General features: G+C 48.7%; 1 protein-coding gene across 1 annotated transcript in view; it reads right to left on the bottom strand.

Moving 5' to 3' along the window:
* LOC136578718 (zinc finger protein 665-like) overlaps positions 1 to 11,502 on the bottom strand; it is a 62,683-nt gene extending 51,181 nt beyond the window's left edge. Inside the window, exons 1-3 of the mRNA XM_066578894.1 lie at positions 11,439 to 11,502; positions 10,272 to 10,435; positions 9,346 to 9,713 (exon numbers count right to left, since the gene is read on the bottom strand). Of these exons, the coding sequence (XP_066434991.1) occupies positions 9,346 to 9,424 (79 nt within the window). The 5' untranslated portion in view covers positions 9,425 to 9,713; positions 10,272 to 10,435; positions 11,439 to 11,502. The remainder of the gene's footprint in view (positions 1 to 9,345; positions 9,714 to 10,271; positions 10,436 to 11,438) is intronic.
* Between the last annotated feature and the right edge of the window lie 7,550 nt (positions 11,503 to 19,052).

Here is a 19,052-nt window from a genome sequence, read left to right as displayed (position 1 = left end):
AAGCCTGGACATGAATCTTCCGCAGTGTCTTTCCTGGATGATTTAATCTCCCTATCTTCCCAGATTAATAACCTCTTAGAGGCGCATCTAAGGGAGTCCTGAATGGCCATATCGTTTTAGAGATCCTTTTTGTTCCACTTTGAGAGCCCTTGAAAGACAAAAATGATGAGTCTAGCTCCAGAGGAACACCAGATGTGCTGGAGAGCTCTGTCTATACTGCGGTGGGAAAAGACACTATGTCCCAATCTGTTCAGCTAAACAGAAAATCCAGTGCCAACGGCCAGGTGGAGAGGCAGACCTAGTGACCACCCTATTGTGTTTTTACGTCCTACCATTGCAGGACGTGTATGTAGGGAGATAGCAGCGCTATCTCCCTACATACATTGCAGGTGTCAGTTGTTTCTTACAGTGGGCAACTGCCCCGTTCAGCCGATCAGGACTGTTAACCCTTTAAATGCCGCTGTCAAATCTGACAGCGGCATTTAAATCCTCCGTACGGGATCGGGGAAGCTGTGTGGGTGTCATGGCAGCTGGGGGCTGGCAGAATGCCTATTAAGCCATCCCCGAGGGGTGGCTTGATAGGCTGCCTGTCAGAATGCAGTATGATGTAATGCCATGGCATTACATCATACTGCATAAGTGATCTAAGCATCGCTAGTTGTGGTCCCCCAGAAGGACTAAAAGAAAAAGTAAAAATAAGATCAATATAGCTTTATTAATTATGTAAAAAAAAGTTATAGAAGTTCAAAAAAAAAAACAAAAACCCTTTAGCCATATTTAAAAGAAAAAAAATCTAAATAAAACAAAAATACATATTTGGTATCGCTGTGTCCATAAAACTTTGGTCTATCAAAGTAACACATTATTTACCGCGGAAAGTGAATGACGCCCCCCCCCCCCAAATTTTTTTTAAAAATAAATAAATAAAAAACCCGCCAGAAATGCACTTTTGTCACCCTGTTGCCAAGAAAAAAAAAACCATCGAATAAAAAGGGATCAAAAATTCCTATGTATTCTAGAATGCTACTAACGGAAACTACAGGACTTACTGCACAAAATGAGCCCTCAAACTATATCGATGGAAAAATTAAAACGTTATTGTGCGCAGAAGATGGAAACAAAATAATTTTAAAAATGAAATATCTTTAAAAAAATATATAAGTAGAACTCCAAAAAAAAAACAACTACACAAGTTTGGTATCGTAGTAATCGTGCTGACTCAGAATAAAGTTAGCATGTCATTTTTGTTGCGGTTTATTCCACGTAGAAACAAGACGCACTAAAAATGTTGGTTTTTTTTCCATTTCTCACCACTTATAATGTTTTAAAAGTTTTTCAGTACATTAAATAGTACTATTGAAAAGTACAACTCATCCCGCAAAAAACAAGCCCTCAGGCAGCGACGTCGATGGATAAATAAAGAAGTTACGATTTTTAAAAGGAGAGGGGGGAAGGGGGTTAACAAAAATGCAAAACAAAGCAAAAACGTGTAGTCACTAAGGGGTTAAAAGATCCCTCTCCAAGAAGGATGGATCTTCATGCCCCTGCATTGATCACAAAGGCCTGAATGCAGTTACCATTAAGAAGTATCCTCTGCGTTTAATTACGGAAATGTTTGACACAATCTGGGGGCCACGGTAAGCGTATACCCTGATCGCATTCAAGAGAATGATGAATGGAAGATTGTTCTCAATACTTATGATGGGCACTACAATCTCTTTGGCAATCTTCCAGGAATCGGGGAATGATGTCTTTCAAGATCTCTTATACACCTGCATTATTGCTCATCTAAGTATACGAGTGAGGATGGTACTACAACACCTTTGAATTCATGGACCGTGTGCCAAATCAGAGTAATGTGTCTTTGATCGATCCAGTCTGCTTTTTCTAGGATATCATCTGGGATGCTGGGCTCCAGATGGATCCTGAGAAGCCATCTGCAGTCCTTGGCTAGCCAAGAACAAAGGGTTTGAAGGTGATCAAGCACTTCTTAGGTTTCGCAAATTACTATTGTCACTTTATACCACATTTCTCTACTCTCACTGAGCCAATTTCTGTGCTCATTAGGAAGGGTGTGAATGCCTGAGAGTGGTCTCCTGAAGCAGAGGAGTCTTTGAAAAGCTTGAACAGGCTTTTACTACATCTGCTGTTCTCCATCAGCCAGATTTTGCAACATCTTTTCACGATGGAGGTTGATGCCTCCTCTACTGGAGCCAGAACCGTTCTATCAATAGCAAAAGAGTCCCAGCGGTAAAGATCTAGCCTGTGGTTTATTTTCAAAAGACATTTTCTCTACAGAGAAATGCTACATGGGTGACAGGGAGCTCCTGGTGATGCCCTCTCCCGGGCATTTGCTATCACGGACTGCAAAAAGCTACAGCAGGATTGCACTTGCTCATATCATCTCTGTGACCCCTCTATGCTTGAGGGACATATCACCCAGGAGGACTTTCTCGCTGCCAGGCATCATTACATCCTGTCCTGGGGGGCATAGTTTCAGAATGGTTGGTAATTCTGGAGTAAAGAAGATTGTTGACTTCATCTTTCGCTATTAATGGTAACCATCCTTGCTCAAGGGCATATGGGACTTTGTGTCTGCCTGTTAGACTTATTCCAAAAACAAATCCTCTCACCAGTGTACTACTGGACTCTTGTTGCCATTGCCTGTCTCAGAGACCCCTTGGCAACATATTGTTATGGACTTTGTCAAAGACCTGTCTAACTTTTCTAACGGTTTGGTGATCTAGGTTGTCCTAGACAAATTATCATAGATGGTGCATTGCGTTCCTCCACTGGCCCAACATTCACTGCGTGGTTGGTTCACTTGTTTCTACAGCATGTTTTCTGCCTTCACAGATTTTTTCAAAATATGATTTTGGATCGATGTGTGCAATTGATCTCTCACTTCTGGCACTGTGTGGGTTGCTTAGCATTAAGTTAGACTTTTCCTTTGCATATCACCCAGAATCCAATGGGCAGGTAAAACAGATGAACCAGTCACTAGAAATCTACTTTGCAACATTTTGTGTCCTCCCGACAAGATGACTGGGTTACATTTCTTCTGTGAGTAGAGTTCTGCAATAACAATCTTGTCAATGAATCTGCAGGAGTTTCACCCTTCTTCCCAGATTATGGTCATCATTCAGAAGCAACTCTACCCATTGCCGCAGCCGCCAAAAATACCAGCAGCCAAAGTCACACACCAGGACTTTCTTAGAAACGGTCAGTAAGTCTGAAAGTCTTAGTCCCAAGCAGCTATCCCGATGAAGCAAAATATAAACAAATAGCAGACATCTTTCCCCCTGGCTTCTCCCCTGGGGACCATGTGTGGATTTTCCAGGAACATCATCTTGAAATTGCCATACTTCAAATTTGCCTCCTGCCATCCGGGCTCATTTCAAGTATTGAAACATCTGAATCCAGTAACCTACAAGCTGCATCTACCTCCCTCCTGGTGTATTCCCAACTCCTTCCATGTTTCCTTCTTGAAGCCTTTAATAATTTAACATTTTTCTAGGCCCTCAGTTCTTTCACCACATCTGCATCTCCTGAAGTAGAATTTAAGGTGAACCGAATGCTGGATGTTAAAAAACTGGAAAGTGTACGGTCCTGAAGACAGATTTTGGGAGCTTGTGGAGAATATCAATGCCCAGACTGGTCCTAAGAAGAGAAAGCATAGGTGTGGGTACTGTGGCTGGCTGTGGCAAACTATGCCTCTACAGCCATTGGTTGCAGTCAGCGCCATGTCCTCTTAAGATATGTGCAGCTAGCCCCATCACCTATTGACAGCTGGCCCACTGGGATCTCAACAATGTATTTAAGACATTTTACCTTTACCATTAACCTATGTTTAGGTTAATGTTAAAGTCCCATGGTGCATCGTGATGTTTTCTTGGCAGACTGTTCTTGCAGGGTGGTTTGCCATTACCTTCCCCAGTCATCTTTTATTCCCCAGCAAGCTAGTTACTCATTTTACCAAGCTCGGAGTCTACCTGAACCAAGCAGAGATTGAACCCGCAACCTTCAGGTCGTGAGCGAGAGCTTAAGACTGCGTTTTTACTACCTTAACACTCTACACCCCACACAGGGCTTTTTAGGTTAAAGGGGTTGTCCCGCGCCGAAACGTTTTTTTTTTTTTTGTTTTTTTTTAACCCCCCCCCCCCCCTTGTTCGGCGCGAGACAACCCCGATGCAGGGGTTAAAAAAACAAACCGGGTAGTACTTACCCGAATCCCGGCGGTCCGGCGTCTTCATACTCACCTGCTGAAGATGGCCGCCGGGATCCTCTCTCTCTGTGGACCGCAGGGCTTCTGTGCGGTCCATTGCCGATTCCAGCCTCCTGATTGGCTGGAATCGGCACGTGACGGGGCGGAGCTACACGGAGGCGGCATTCTGCACGAGCGGCCCCGTTGAAGACAGCAGAAGACCTGGACTGCGCAAGCGCGGCTAATTTGGCCATTAGAGGCCGAAAATTAGTCGGCACCATGGAGACGAGGACGCCAGCAACGGAACAGGTAAGTATAAAACTTTTGATAACTTCTGTATGGCTCATAATTAATGCACAATGTACATTACAAAGTGCATTAATATGGCCATACAGAAGTGTATAGACCCACTTGCTGCCGCGGGACAACCCCTTTAATGGTTTGCAGTAAAGATCAGATCCTGATTGGCAGGGTTAAAAGGTGAATACCAGGAATCACAGTTGTTACCAGGAGTAGCTCCAAGCCAAATCAGTTTGTGGTACAGTGGGTCCACCATCCACTGTTTGGGCCATGAAGCCTATAAAGAGTTCTGCACCTTTCCTATAGACAGACATATTGGAGGTTCCATAACATTGTGGGGCTACTTTGCTGCCTCTGGGATTGGAGGTCTTGAACAAAGTGCAGGAAAAATTATATCAGATGATTATCAAAACATTTTAGAGTTCAATATGTCCCCAAGTTTAACCCCTTAATGACATGGCTTATTTTGGGCTTAAGGACGCAACGATTTTTGGCGGATTTTCATCTCCATTTTTCAAAAGCCATAACTTTTTTATTTTTCCGTCGACGCGGCCATATAAGGGCTTGTTTTTTTCGAGGTGAGCTGTAGTTTTTAATCGGTGCCACTTTTGGGTACATTGACTATATTGTAAAACTTTCATTATTTTTTTTATGATAACAGGGAGAGAAAACGCATCAATTCTGCCACAGATTTTTTTTTTACAGCGTTAATCATGCAGCATAAATGACACAATACATTTTTTCTGTGGGCCAGTAGGATTACAATGATACCAAAATAGTTATATTTCTTTTTAGGTTTTTACACTTTTTTGCAATAAAAACCTCTTTTTTTGTAACTTTTTTATTTTTCTATGTACGGAGCTCTATGAGGGCTTATTTTTTGCAAGACGAGCTGTAGTTTTTATTGGTACCATATTGGGGAATATACGGCTTTTTTGATCACTTTTATTGCATTTTTTGGGAGGCAAAATGCTAGAAATTAGCATTTTGCCTCTGTTTTTTAGCGTTTTGTTCTTACGCTTTTTGCCGTACAAAATAAAAAGCATGTTCAACTTTTTGTACACGTCGTTACGGACGCATCAATACCAAATATGTGCCATTTTAATTTTCTTTTACCTTTTTTATGCTAATATTAGAAAAGACACAAAAAAGGTTTTTTTTTAACTTTTTTTTTTTTACATTTTTCTTTTCTTTTTTTTTTTTTTACACTATTTGAGTCCCTCTAAGGGACTTGCAGCACAGCACTTATGATCGCTGTGATAAGGCGTGGCGGGGCTACTGCCCTGCCTTAGGCCGCCTGCACACGGGCGGAAATCCCGCGGGATTTCCGCCACTGAAAGTTTGCATAGGAGTGCATTACAATACGCACTCCTATGCAGACGGCCGCGGTTTGGCTGCGCGAAATCTCGCGCGGCAAACAAACCGCGGCATGTCCTATTTTTGTGCGGGGCTCGCACTCACCCGGCTCCGGTCTGCGCATGCGCCGGCTGAGCAGCAGCCGGCACATGAAAGAGCCGGGGCCGCCAGATCCGACCCGCTCGTCTGCAGGCGGACTTAAGGGTGCCTGCACACGAACAGAATTTCCAGCGCGTTATTTTAGGCACATTATGGCCGCCTGCTGACGAGCGGGTCGGATCCGGCAGCGAGAATTCTCGCCGCGGGACCCGACCCGAGAGCCTGCAGGGACGAGCGCGTACTCACCCGCACCTGGCAGCCCTGGCTCTTTCATGTGCCGGCTGCCGCGCAGCCGGCGCATGCGCAGACCGGAGCCGGCGGCCGGGTGAGTGCGTGCCCCGCACAAAAATAGGACATGCCGCGGTTTGTTTGCCGCGCGACAAACCGTGGCCGTCTGCATAGAAGTGCGTATTGTAATGCACTCCTATGCAAACTTTCAGTGGCGGAAATCCCGCGGGAAATCCCGCCGCGGGATTTCCGCCCGTATGCAGGCGGCCTATCTGCCCCAGACCGCAGCCAATATACTCCTATGAGGATCCGCAGTTGTCCCCAGACGGACGGATTTGTATCGCGTTTTTTCACGCGCTTGAAAAAATCTGTGACCTGTTCTAATTTGGGTCGGATTCTGCGCGTGAAGCCTCCAATACAAGTGAATGGGTGCGTTTTTTCACGCAGTACATCCGCAGTGCAGCTGCAGATGGAGTCACTGGTTGCTATGACTACAGGAAGTAGGCATGGTAGGAGGCGTCCCAACACACAGCAGAGCTTCACAGGCAAATTTGTAGAGGGAGATAGGTAGTATTTCTTGCCAATGCAGGATGTAAGAATGCAAAATCTGTAGTAATGAATTCCTCTTGTGAATTTTTTTGCAGTGACTGAAATAAAGTCACGCTGGAGAAGCGCCTGAAAAAAGTTACATGGATCATCCATGCCCACAAAGACATCAATAATTTAACGGTGCTCGCGCAAGCAAGAGGGACAAAACGGAGTCTGGGTGTTGGGTTTACAATAAGGGGTGTCTGCTGGTTTTTCTGCGCGTTTTTTTCCGCAACACATCCGCGTATATCCGCGCGTGATTTTTCACGCATCCGCACCTATCCGCAAGCACATTTAGGTACCATACGCGCGTGAAAATCCGCTAGCGGAATCCGGAACGCTCATGTGCAGGCGGCCTATCGCTTATACAGCGATCATAGGCATTGGCACTACAGGACGCCAGTGTTAGGTGTCCTGTTGCCATGGCGACAGGCCGGGCTCTCGGGATAACATCGCAAAAGCCAGCTGGAGACACAGAGGGAGCACGCTCCCTCTGTGAACTCTTTCCCTGCCGCGATCTACTTGGATCACGGCAGGGAAGAGGTTAACAGTGGGGGGGGGGGGGGGAGGGGGCGCATCTCCGATGCCCCCCCGATGTTGCAGCGGGAGGCCGGCTATCACCGACAGCCGGCTCCCGCTGCGGGACTGATCTCGCGCTATCCTGATGACGTAAGGGTACATCATTTTGCGGGAAGTACCAGCCTGCCATGACGTACCCTTATGTCATGGGGCGGGAAGGGGTTAAGCAAACTACAAAATGGGTCCTACAACAGAACAACAACCCAAAAAGAACATGTTAGTGAAATGAATATGACTCCATGTTCTATCCTATGTGTAGCCATTTTATAAGCAGGCAGCCATCTTCTGAGCCTCTTTTCACTGTATTCATTTGTCCTCTTCCTGGTGGGTTTATGGATATTAAATGGTTTTTTATAGCTATGTAGCATTTAGACTGGCTGGTGGGTCAAAGTGACATGTTCCTACCTGTTCACAAATGTTCCTAAATATTCTCTCTAAACAACGTATTGTTTAGATTTAGGGCTCATGCCTACGGCTGGGTCAGATTCCGATTGTGAAATCTCGCAGCGGAATCAGACCCAGCGCCCCACAGAGACCCCATACAGACCTCTCCGGATCAGTTGTGAGTGTCTCGGCCAGAGAGCCTATCCACATGTGTAGTGCAGGGCATGATGTGCCAGCATTGGGCTGCGACGTGGATTCTCGTGGTACTTCCGTTGAGCCCACTGCGCGGAATATCGCGGGACAGACGGCTTCCATTGACTGCAACAGAAGAGATCCATGCGATTTTCCGCACAGAATAGAACATGCTGCGATTCTCCCCTGCGAGTGGAAAATTGCAGTTGATTTCTGCTTGTGGGCAGGGGAGAATTGTTTAACACAGCATGTGTATGGATGGTCATTGCTGTGTAATTCGCGACGGGCATCTGCCCATGAATTCCAAAGCGATAATCCGTCCGTGGGCATTAGCCCTAACTGTTCTAAGAAGTTAATCATGTAGGATTATTTATGCACTTGCGTGCGTTTGCCTGGCATTTTAGATGCTAAATTCATTATCTTGCATATTCATATTGTGTTTGTTTCTTTTGACCAATGGTAATAAATGAATTATAATAGATTTGAATTCATGTAATCGAAGCATGTGCCCCTATAAAAACTGTTGCCTGTCATTCAAAGTAGAATCAAATATCTGCTAGACCATGCATATCTTTTAAGTTATGATTCTAGTACCATGGGTTTGGGCTTGAATAATATGTTAGAAAATAATTGAGGCAATATGTGTTAAAATCATGAAGTACTTGTAGAAAATTAAAGAACTGTTTTATGTATACCCATGCTCCTGTAATATCCACCTGTATGCTTTTGTGTGTATACCCCCCATTCTGAAGGTCAGGTTAAAAAAAAAAATATATATATAATAACTATATATATAATTATACACACACACACCGTATTTTCTGGCGTATAAGACGACCCCCAACTGTCATTGAATGGCTGTGATTGGCTAACGCAGCGCCAGTTTTCATTGGCTAACGCTGCGCTGAGTTAGCTAATCAGAGCATTAGCTTTCTGGAGGTGGGGCATTCAAGCCCCGCCTCCAGAAAGCACTGCTCTGTCTGCAAGGATGAGGTAACAATAGCCTGGGTTAAAAGGTCGTCCTATACGCCAGAAAATATGGTATATTCATGTGTGTATATCTTTCCCGAAAATGGTTACACATGGCTCGGTGACCCCTGGCACAAATGAGTTTTTCTAAAGTTTTCAGATATAATATATGGCAAATTAAATGGTACCACTGAAAAATACAACTCATCCCACATAAAACAAACCCTTATGTAGCTAGGTCACTGAAAAATAAAGAAAAGTCTAATTTTGTGAAAGTAAAGATGGAAAAATGAAACCGCAAAAAACAAAGAGGGGCAGCAGCCCGAATAAGAGAACAGTAAATACCCGTCTCTTATGCTACGATGAAACAGATTAGCAGAAGAAATGGCTTGGTCCGAAATTTCAAAAAGTTCACTTTTATTGCAGCCATAAATAATTCTCCTTACCTGTAAGCGGCCGGGGATCCTTCATCATGACCTCCTCATACAGATCCTGGTGTCCTCCTATATACTCCCACTCCTCCATGGAGAAATAGACAGCCACATCCTGACACCTTATAGGAACCTGACAACACAATATCCAGTCATCACCCAGACCCCTCCTGTTACTGTATAATGTCCCCCATCCCCCGCAGCATCACCTCTCCTGTCAGCAGCTCCATCATCTTGTTGGTGAGCTCTAGGACCTTCTGCTCATGTATCGGGGAGGGAGGCTCTGTGATGGGGAAATGACTCCTGCTCCATCCTCCTGACTCCTGGAGATGGATGATGGGAGTCACACCGTCCCCCGATGTCTTCTTCACTACTGTGTAATCCTGTGTATGGAGAGACACAGAAATATCATCATGTGCACAATAATAAGTGACGTCACATCCCCCTTTCTAGAGGATTACAATCTGCCCCCCGTCCACCCAAACTGCCCTCATTACACTGCAAACTAGGAAATACCACTGCTACCCTCACATTGTGGGAGAACTCCATCACCACATCCGGAAATGTTACTCCAGATCCTCCTGGAGACCTAATAGCCCTAAATAATATATTCTTCATACTATCTTATCTCCATTGATCCTCTGGCCACCAGTCCTCCTCTCCTACTCCTCCTCCTCCTCCTCCCCTCCAGACTACACTCCGGTCTCTGATCCTCTTGGTTACTTACCATTCTCATTACTCCTATAACATTACTATCAGTACATTGGTTACATGATACATAATTGACTATATTGGTGGCTGATCTTCACGTTTTCTGCTGGTCACTTGGCCTCTCTTATACAGGACACTGGACTCTTCCTATTACTCCCCATTATGGATTTCCCTTCCCGATGACTTGGTAAATACTACAATAATGAGGATAGAAATGTAGAAGCGCTCACCTCTCCGGTCAGCAGGTAGAGGATCTCCAAGGTGAAGTCTAATATTCTTCTGCTGATCTCCTTCCTGTCCTCGGCCATCCTTGGTGGGTCATTCAGGAGAAGGAGCAGATTGGATGAGAAGATGAAAAAACGGGATGAACTGGAGGTTGTAGAACCGCAGGAACCTTTATGAAGAAAGGAGCGGCTGTAAATCCTACAGGGACATCATCATATGTGATATACAGAACCTCACTTATAGAGCAACCAGAGAAAAGCTTCTCAGAGCCGTCACCACATGGATTAGAGGGGATCCCAACATGGACAGTTATACCCACAGGACAGGGGCATCTAGCAGACATCTAGGGGGTCCCGTAGAGGCGTCTGTTAAAATGAAATCTGCGACTGTAAAGTAACATTCCATATAAGGCAAAAAAAGCCCCATGTTCATCCAGTTCAGCCCATTTCCCCCCAATGTTGATCCAGAGGAAGGCAAAAAAAATTTCACCGTGGGCGGATAGGTAATGCAGGAGGTACTGCTGGCTGTACTACAGGTGTGCCCAGTAACATGTCCTCTACCCCGCCTCCAGCAAAGCGAGCGCTTTGATTGGCTACTAGAGTGCTGGCAGCCAATCACAGCTGGCGCTTGATGAGCCAATCACAGCCAGTCAGTGATGTCATTCACTGAATGGCTGTGATTGGCTAATGGAGCGCCGGCTGTGGTTGGCTGCCAGCACTCGAGTAGCCAATCAAAGCGCTCGCTTTGCTTGGGGCGGGGTATTCAAAGCCCCATCTCCAGCAGAAGGCAGCTGTAAGACAAGGAGGACGCCGCGCCAGCGACCATCAGGATGGCGCGGAGCAGGTGAGTATTGATTTTCTTTCTTTAGGGGGGCGCTTCTGAAGAAAACCCTATAGGTCCTACCCTGATAGTAAGACCTATTTTCAGGGAAACACGGTAATTAGCTTATTAGTGTGTAAATGAAGGTGGCTGCTATATGCAGAAGGCAGCGGGAGCGCTGTCTTCTGCATACAGCTGCTTTGTTCTCAGAGCGCTCAGCTGCTATCCCGCTGCACTGACTGATCAGTTGGCTTCTGAGCAAATTTTGAATGAAAATCGTTGTGTCTAAATAGGCCTTTATATGTATGATCACAGCGTCACTACAAGCACAGGAACACGTGATGGAAGCTTACCTTACAGCTGGGAGAATGGCTGATAACAGAGAACACCAGCGACTACCAGCAGGACCTGATCTGCAGCTGCAAGGACCTGGGGTGATGTCACCACCATGTGACCCGTCATGTATGGGGGCGGAGCTGGGAAGGGGAAAGGAAATGTGGCTGAAGGACCTGTAATGACGTCACCACCATGTGATCACAATGTGTAGGCAGAGCTCAGCAGTGGCATATTAGCCTTTTACTCCCCACTTCTACACGAGCCAACCTAAATAACCAATCACCGTGAATCAGCCAACTCAAATAACCAATCACCGGGAAGCAGCCAAACCAGATAAGTAGTGGTTGAAGGACCTGTGATGATGTAGTTGGTCATGTGACATGGGGGCGGAGCTCCTGTGCAGTCTGTGTGGAGGAGTAGTAATTAGAGATGAGCGAGCGTACTCGGTTCGGGGGTTTTTGGACTCGAGCACCGCTTTTTCCGAGTAACTGACTACTCGGACGAAAAGATTTGGGGGGCGGCGTGGTGGAGCAGGGGTAGCAGTGGGGAACAGGGCGGAGCTCTCTCTCACATCCCCCCACTCCCCTCTGCAACCCCCGGCGCCCCCCGAATCTTTTAGTCCGAGTAGTCAGTTACTCGGAAAAAGCGGTGCTCGGGTCCACAAACACCCGAACAGAGTACGCTCGCTCATCTCTAGTAGTAATTAGAGATGAGCGAGCACCAAAATGCTCGGGTGCTCGTTACTCGGGACGAAATTATCGCGATGCTCGAGGGTTCGTTTCGAGTAACGAACCCCATTGAAGTCAATGGGCGACCCGAGCATTTTTGTATATCGCCGATGCTCGCTAAGGTTTTCATGTGTGAAAATCTAGGCAATTCAAGAAAGTGATGGGAACGACACAGCAACGGATAGGGCAGGCGAGGGGCTACATGTTGGGCTGCATCTCAAGTTCCCAGGTCCCACTATTAAGCCACAATAGCAGCAAGAGTGCCCCCCCCTCCCAACAACTTTTACTTCTGAAAAGCCCTCATTAGCAATGCATACCTTAGCTAAGCACCACACTACCTCCAACAAAGCACAATCACTGCCTGCATGACACTCCGCTGCCACTTCTCCTGGGTTACATGCTGCCAATTCCCCCCCCCCCCACGACCCAGTGTCCACAGCGCACACCAAACTGTCCCTGCCCAGCCTTCCGCTGCCCTCATGCCACGCCACCCTCATGTCTATTTAGAAGTGTGTCTGCCATGAGGAGGAACCGCAGGCACACACTGCAGAGGGTTGGCACGGCTAGGCAGCGACCCTCTTTAAAAGGGGCGGGGCGATAGTCCACAATGCTGTACAGAAGCAATGAGAAATATAATCCTGTGCCACCGCCATCAGGAGCTGCACACGTGGGCATAGCAATGGGGAACCTATGTGCCACACACTATTCATTCTGTCAAGGTGTCTGCATGCCCCAGTCAGACCGGGGTTTTTAATTCATAGACACAGGCAGGTACAACTCCCTATTGTGAAGTCCCTGTCGACCGACAGCATGGGTGGGTGCCAGGAAGCCACCGGCGGCACATAAATATATCCCATTGCATTGCCCATCACAGCTGAGGTAATGTCGTGCTTAATGCAGGTGGGCTTCGGCCCACACTGCATGCCCCAGTCAGACTGGGGTTCTTTACAAGTGGAAACAGATGCATTTATAATTCCCTGTGGACCCACAGCATGGGTGGGTGCCAGGAAGCCACCGGCGGTACATAAAAATATCCCATTGCATTGCCCAACACAGCTGAGGTAGTAATGTCGTGCTTAATGCAGGTGTGCTTCGGCCCACACTGCATGCCCCAGTCTGACTGGTAATATGTACCTTAACAGTAACCTCGTTGGTGGTAATGTGGTGGTGACTGCGGACCTAGTAGCGCGGTTTAATGTAGTTGGTTTTCGGAATGCGGCCAGGATTAAGTGGGCCGTGGCGGGGGGATGGTGGTGGTGCTCTCTTGTTGTGTCGTTAAAGGTGAAATTCTTGGACTGCCACCAGACGAACCAATGCAAAGGCATTTGCCAAGAATGTTTTCATTGTTGGAGAAGGAGGGGGATGTTTTTGAGGCACTACGTGTCCTCTCCACGTGTCCGTTGTTATATGCACCTTAACAGTAACAGCGTTGGTGGGAAATGGCCTCGCCGCCATCATGTCTTTGTGAAGCCTCTGTTTCCACACCCCAGTGACATACCATTAGCAGCGGTATAGGCAGAGCCCAGAATTATTAACATTTCAGCGGTAGCATTAGGGACAGGCCCCACTAACATATCACTAGCAGCAGTATAGGGGGAGCGCAGTCTTAGTTCCATTTCAGTAATAGTAGCACTCAAGACAAGCCCCAGTAACATTCCCATTGCAGCAGTTTAGGGAGATAACAGTCTCTTTCACATTTCAGTAGCTGCAGTATAGACAAGGCCCCAGTTACATTTATGTAGCTAAAGTGTAGGCCAACCACACACACCTTTCTGTACCATGAGTGCAGGCGAAGAACATAGAAATTACTATGATTACACTGTAGGTGAGGGCCCCCAAAAATTGGTGTACCAACAGTACTAATGTACCTCAGAAAAAATTGGCCATGCCCAACCAAGATGGCAGGTGAAACCCATTAATCGCTTTGGTTAATGTGGCTTAAGTGGTAACTAGGCCTGGAGGCAGCCCAGTTTAACGAAAAATTGGTTCAAGTTAAAGTTTCAACGCTTTTAAGAGCATTGAAACGTATAAAAAATTTTAAGAAAAATTATATGAGTGAGCCTTGTGGCCCTAAGAAAAATTGCCCGTTCAGCGTGATTACGTCAGGTTTCAGGAGGAGGAGCAGGAGGAGGAGGAGGAACATTATACACAGATTGATGAAGCAGAAATGTCCCCGTTTTGGATGGTGAGAGAGAACGATGCTTCCATCCGCGGGTGCAGCCTACGTATTGCTTAGGTATCGCTGCTGTCCGCTGGTGGAGAAGAGAAGTCTGGGGAAATCCAGGCTTTGTTCATCTTGATGAGTGTAAGCCTGTCGGCACTGTCGGTTGACAGGCGGGTACGCTTATCTGTGATGATTCCCCCAGCCGCACTAAACACCCTCTCTGACAGGACGCTAGCCGCAGGACAAGCAAGCACCTCCAGGGCATACAGCGCGAGTTCAGGCCACGTGTCCAGCTTCGACACCCAGTAGTTGTAGGTGGCAGAGGCGTCAGGGAGGACGGTCGTGCGATCGGCTACGTACTCCCTCACCATCCTTTTACAGTGCTCCCGCCGACTCAGCCTTGACTGGGGAGCGGTGACACAGTCTTGCTGGGGAGCCATAAAGCTGTCCAGGGCCTTAAAGACTGTTGTACTGCCTGTGCTGTACATGCTGCTTGATCTCCGCACCTCCCCTGCTACCTGGCCCTCGGAACTGCGCCTTCTGCCACTAGCGCTGTCGGATGAGAATTTTACCATCAGCTTGTCCGCCAGGGTCCTGTGGTATAGCAACACTCTCGAACCCCTTTCCTCTTCGGGAATGAGAGTGGAAAGGTTCTCCTTATACCGTGGGTCGAGCAGTGTGTACACCCAGTAATCCGTAGTGGCCAGAATGCGTGCAACGCGAGGGTCACAAGAAAGGCATCCTAACATGAAGTCAGCCATGTGTGCCAGGGTACCTGTACGCAACACATGGCTGTCTTCACTAGGAAGATCACTTTCAGGATCCTCCTCCTCCTCAGGCCATACACGCTGAAAGGATGACAGGCAAGCAGCATGGGTACCGTCAGCAGTGGGCCAAGCTGTCTCTTCCCCCTCCTCCTCATCCTCCTCATGCTCCTCCTCCTCCTCCTCCTGAACGCGCTGAGATATAGACAGGAGGGTGCTCTGACTATCCAGCGACATACTGTCTTCCCCCGGCTCTGTTTCCGAGCGCAAAGCGTCTGCCTTTATGCTTTGCAGGGAACTTCTCAAGATGCATAGCAGAGGAATGGTGACGCTAATGATTGCAGCATCGCCGCTCACCACCTGGGTAGACTGCTCAAAGTTTCGAAGGACCTGGCAGATGTCTGCCAACCAGGCCCACTCTTCTGAAAATAATTGAGGAGGCTGACTCCCACTGCGCCGCCCATGTTGGAGTTGGTATTCCACTATAGCTCTACGCTGCTCATAGAGCCTGGCCAACATGTGGAGCGTAGAGTTCCACCGTGTGGGCACGTCGCACAGCAGTCGGTGCACTGGCAGAGTAAACCGATGTTGCAGGGTCCGCAGGGTGGCAGCGTCCGTGTGGGACTTGCGGAAATGTGCGCAGAGCCGGCGCACCTTTACGAGCAGGTCTGACAAGCGTGGGTAGCTTTTCAGAAAGCGCTGAACCACCAAATTAAAGACGTGGGCCAGGCATGGCACGTGCGTGAGGCTGCCGAGCTGCAGAGCCGCCACCAGGTTACGGCCGTTGTCACACACGACCATGCCCGGTTGGAGGCTCAGCGGCGCAAGCCAGCGGTCGGTCTGCTCTGTCAGACCCTGCAGCAGTTCGTGGGCCGTGTGCCTCTTATCTCCTAAGCTGAGTAGTTTCAGCACGGCCTGCTGACGCTTGCCCACCGCTGTGCTGCCACGACGCGCAACACCGACTGCTGGCGACGCGCTGCTGCTGCTGACACATCTTGATTGCGAGACAGAGGTTGCGTTGGAGGAGGAGGAGGAGGGTGCTTTAGTGGAGGAAGCATACACCGCCGCAGATACCACCACCGAGCTGGGGCCCGCAATTCTGGGGGTGGGTAGGACGTGAGCGGTCGCAGGCTCTGACTCTGTCCCAGCCTCCACTAAATTCACCCAATGTGCCGTCAGGGAGATGTAGTGGCCCTGCCCGCCTGTGCTTGTCCACGTGTCCGTTGTTAAGCGGACCTTGGCAGTAACCGCGTTGGTGAGGGCGCGTACAATGTTGCGGGAGACGTGGTCGTGCAGGGCTGGGACGGCACATCGGGAAAAGTAGTGGCGACTGGGAACTGAGTAGGGCGGGGCCGCCGCCGCCATCATACTTTTGAAGGACTCCGTTTCCACAAGCCTATACGGCAGCATCTCCAGGCTGATAAATTTGGCTATGTGGACGGTTAACGCTTGAGCGTGCGGGTGCGTGGCGGCGTACTTGCGCTTGCGCTCAAACACTTGCGCTAGTGACGGCTGGACGGTGCGGTGCGAGACATTGCTGGATTGGGCTGAGGACAGCGGAGGTGAGGGTGTGGGTGCAGGCCAGCAGACGGTAGTGCCTGTGTCCTCAGAGGTGGGTTGGATCTCAGTGGCAGGTTGGGGCACAGGGGGAGAGGCAGCGGTGCAAACCGGAGGCGGTGAACGGCCTTCGTCCCACCTTGTGGGGTGCTTGGCCATCATATGTCTGCGCATGCTGGTGGTGGTGAGGCTGTTGGTGGTGGCTCCCCGGCTGATCTTGGCGCGACAAAGGTTGCACACCACTGTTCGTCAGTCGTCAGGCGTCTCTGTGAAAAACTGCCAGACCTTAGAGCACCTCGGCCTCTGCAGGGTGGCATGGCGCGAGGGTGCGCTTTGGGAAACAGTTGGTGGATTATTCGGTCTGGCCCTGCCTCTACCCCTGGCCACCGCACTGCCTCTTGCAACCTGCCCTGCTGCTGCCCTTGCCTCCCCCTCTGAAGACCTGTCCTGAGTAGGCGTTGCAAACCAGGTGGGGTCAGTCATCTCATCGTCCTGCTGCTCTTCCTCCGAATCCTCTGTGCGCTCCTCCCTCGGACTTACTGCCCTTACTACTACCTCACCGATAGACAACTGTGTCTCATCGTCATCGTCCTCCTCACCCACTGAAAGGTCTTGAGACAGTTGCCGGAAGTCCCCAGCCTCATCCCCCGGACCCCGGGAACTTTCCAATGGTTGGGCATCAGTGACGATAAACTCCTCTGGTGGGAGAGGAACCACTGCTGCCCAATCTGAGCAGGGGCCCGAGAACAGTTCCTGGGAGTCTTCCCGCTCCTGAGCATGTGTCATTGTAGTGGAGTGAGGAGGCTGTGAGGAAGGAGGAGCAGCAGACAGAGGATTCGGATTTGCAGCAGTGGACGGCGCAGAACTGTGGGTGGACGATAGGTTGCTCGAAGCACTTTCTGCCATCCACGACAGGACCTGCTCACACTGCTCATTTTCTAATAAAGGTCTCCCGTGTGGACCCATTAATTGTGCGATGAATGTGGGGACGCCAGAAACGTGCCTCTCTCGTAATCGCGCAGCAGTCGGCTGCGATACACCTGGATCAGGAGTTTGGCCTGTGCCCACACCCTCACTTGGCCCTCCGCGTCCTCGGCCGCGTCCACGTCCTCTAGGCCTACCCCTACCCCTCAGCATGCTGTATTACCAGTGATTTGATTTCCCAGGCAGGAAATAAATTGGCGCAAGCCTGCTGTTAACCGTAGCTGGCTGCGTATGATTTCTTTACGATCTCCACCCACCACACACGTACCCAGAATGCTGAGGATTGTCAGAGGCAGGCCAAATAGAATGTTTTCCCTTTTTTTTTAAAGGAAAGGCCCACTGCGTATATTCAATCAATAATAAATATGTCTTCTGGCCCTGCAAATGTGTCATAGAACTGCAGGGTTGCAGAGTTATTAACTACAGCAGAGCAGTGATTTCCCAGGCAGGAAATAAATTGGCGCAAGCCTGCTGTTAAACGTAGCTGGCTGCGTATGATTTCTTTACGTTCTCCACCCACCACACACGTACCCAGAACGCTGAGGACTGTCAGAGGCAGGCCAAATAGAATGTTTCCCTTTTTTTTTTAAAGAAAAGGCCCACTGACTATATTCAATCAATAATATATGTCTTCTGGCCCTGCCTACACAATTCTGTCCCTGTAGTATTACTGCATAGCGCAATGCTCTGCACAGCCGATTTTGAAAAAAAAAAAAAATGCAACACTGCTAACAGCAGCCTGCACAGTACTGCACACGATTAAATGTAGCCCTAAGAAGGACCGTTGGGGTTCTTGAAGCCTACACTCACTCCTAACACTCTCCCTGCCTAACCACCACTTCTGTCCCTGTAGTATTACTGCAGGGCGCAATGCTCTGCAGACAGCCGATTTTGAAAAAAAAAAGAAAAGGGCAACACTGCTAAAAGCAGCCTCCACACTACTGCACACGGATAGATGTGGCCCTAAGAAGGACCGTTAGGGTTCTTGAAGCCTACACTAACTCCTAACACTCTCCCTACAGCAGCTCCAACACAACAGCACTTTCCCTCAGCTATCTCACAAGGCATCTGAGGCGAGCCGCAGGAGGGGACAACTTTTATACTTGGGTGACATCTGATCTCCCCAGCCACTCACAGCAGGGGGGTGGTATAGGGCTTGAACGTCACAGGGGGAAGTTGTAATGCCTTCCCTGTCTTTCAATTGGCCAGAAAAGCGCGCTAACGTCTCAGAGATGAAAATGAAAGTAACCCGATCACCGCGTGGTGCTCGTTAAGAGTAACGAGCATCCCGAACACCCTAATATTCGCCCGAGCATCAAGCTCGGACGAGTACGTTCGCTCATCTCCAGTAGTAATCCATTCAGTGTCTCCTCTTCTACAGACTGTCAGCAATTGTGTGAGAGCTGGGAGCCCGGGGGATGCTGGGAGTTGTAG

Source organism: Eleutherodactylus coqui, chromosome 9 (assembly GCF_035609145.1).
Source record: "Eleutherodactylus coqui strain aEleCoq1 chromosome 9, aEleCoq1.hap1, whole genome shotgun sequence".
In the NCBI taxonomy this organism is placed as follows: Eukaryota; Metazoa; Chordata; class Amphibia; order Anura; family Eleutherodactylidae; genus Eleutherodactylus; species Eleutherodactylus coqui.
The sequence above is the reverse complement of the archived record's forward strand: the minus strand, read 5'-3'. Positions and strand labels throughout refer to the sequence as shown.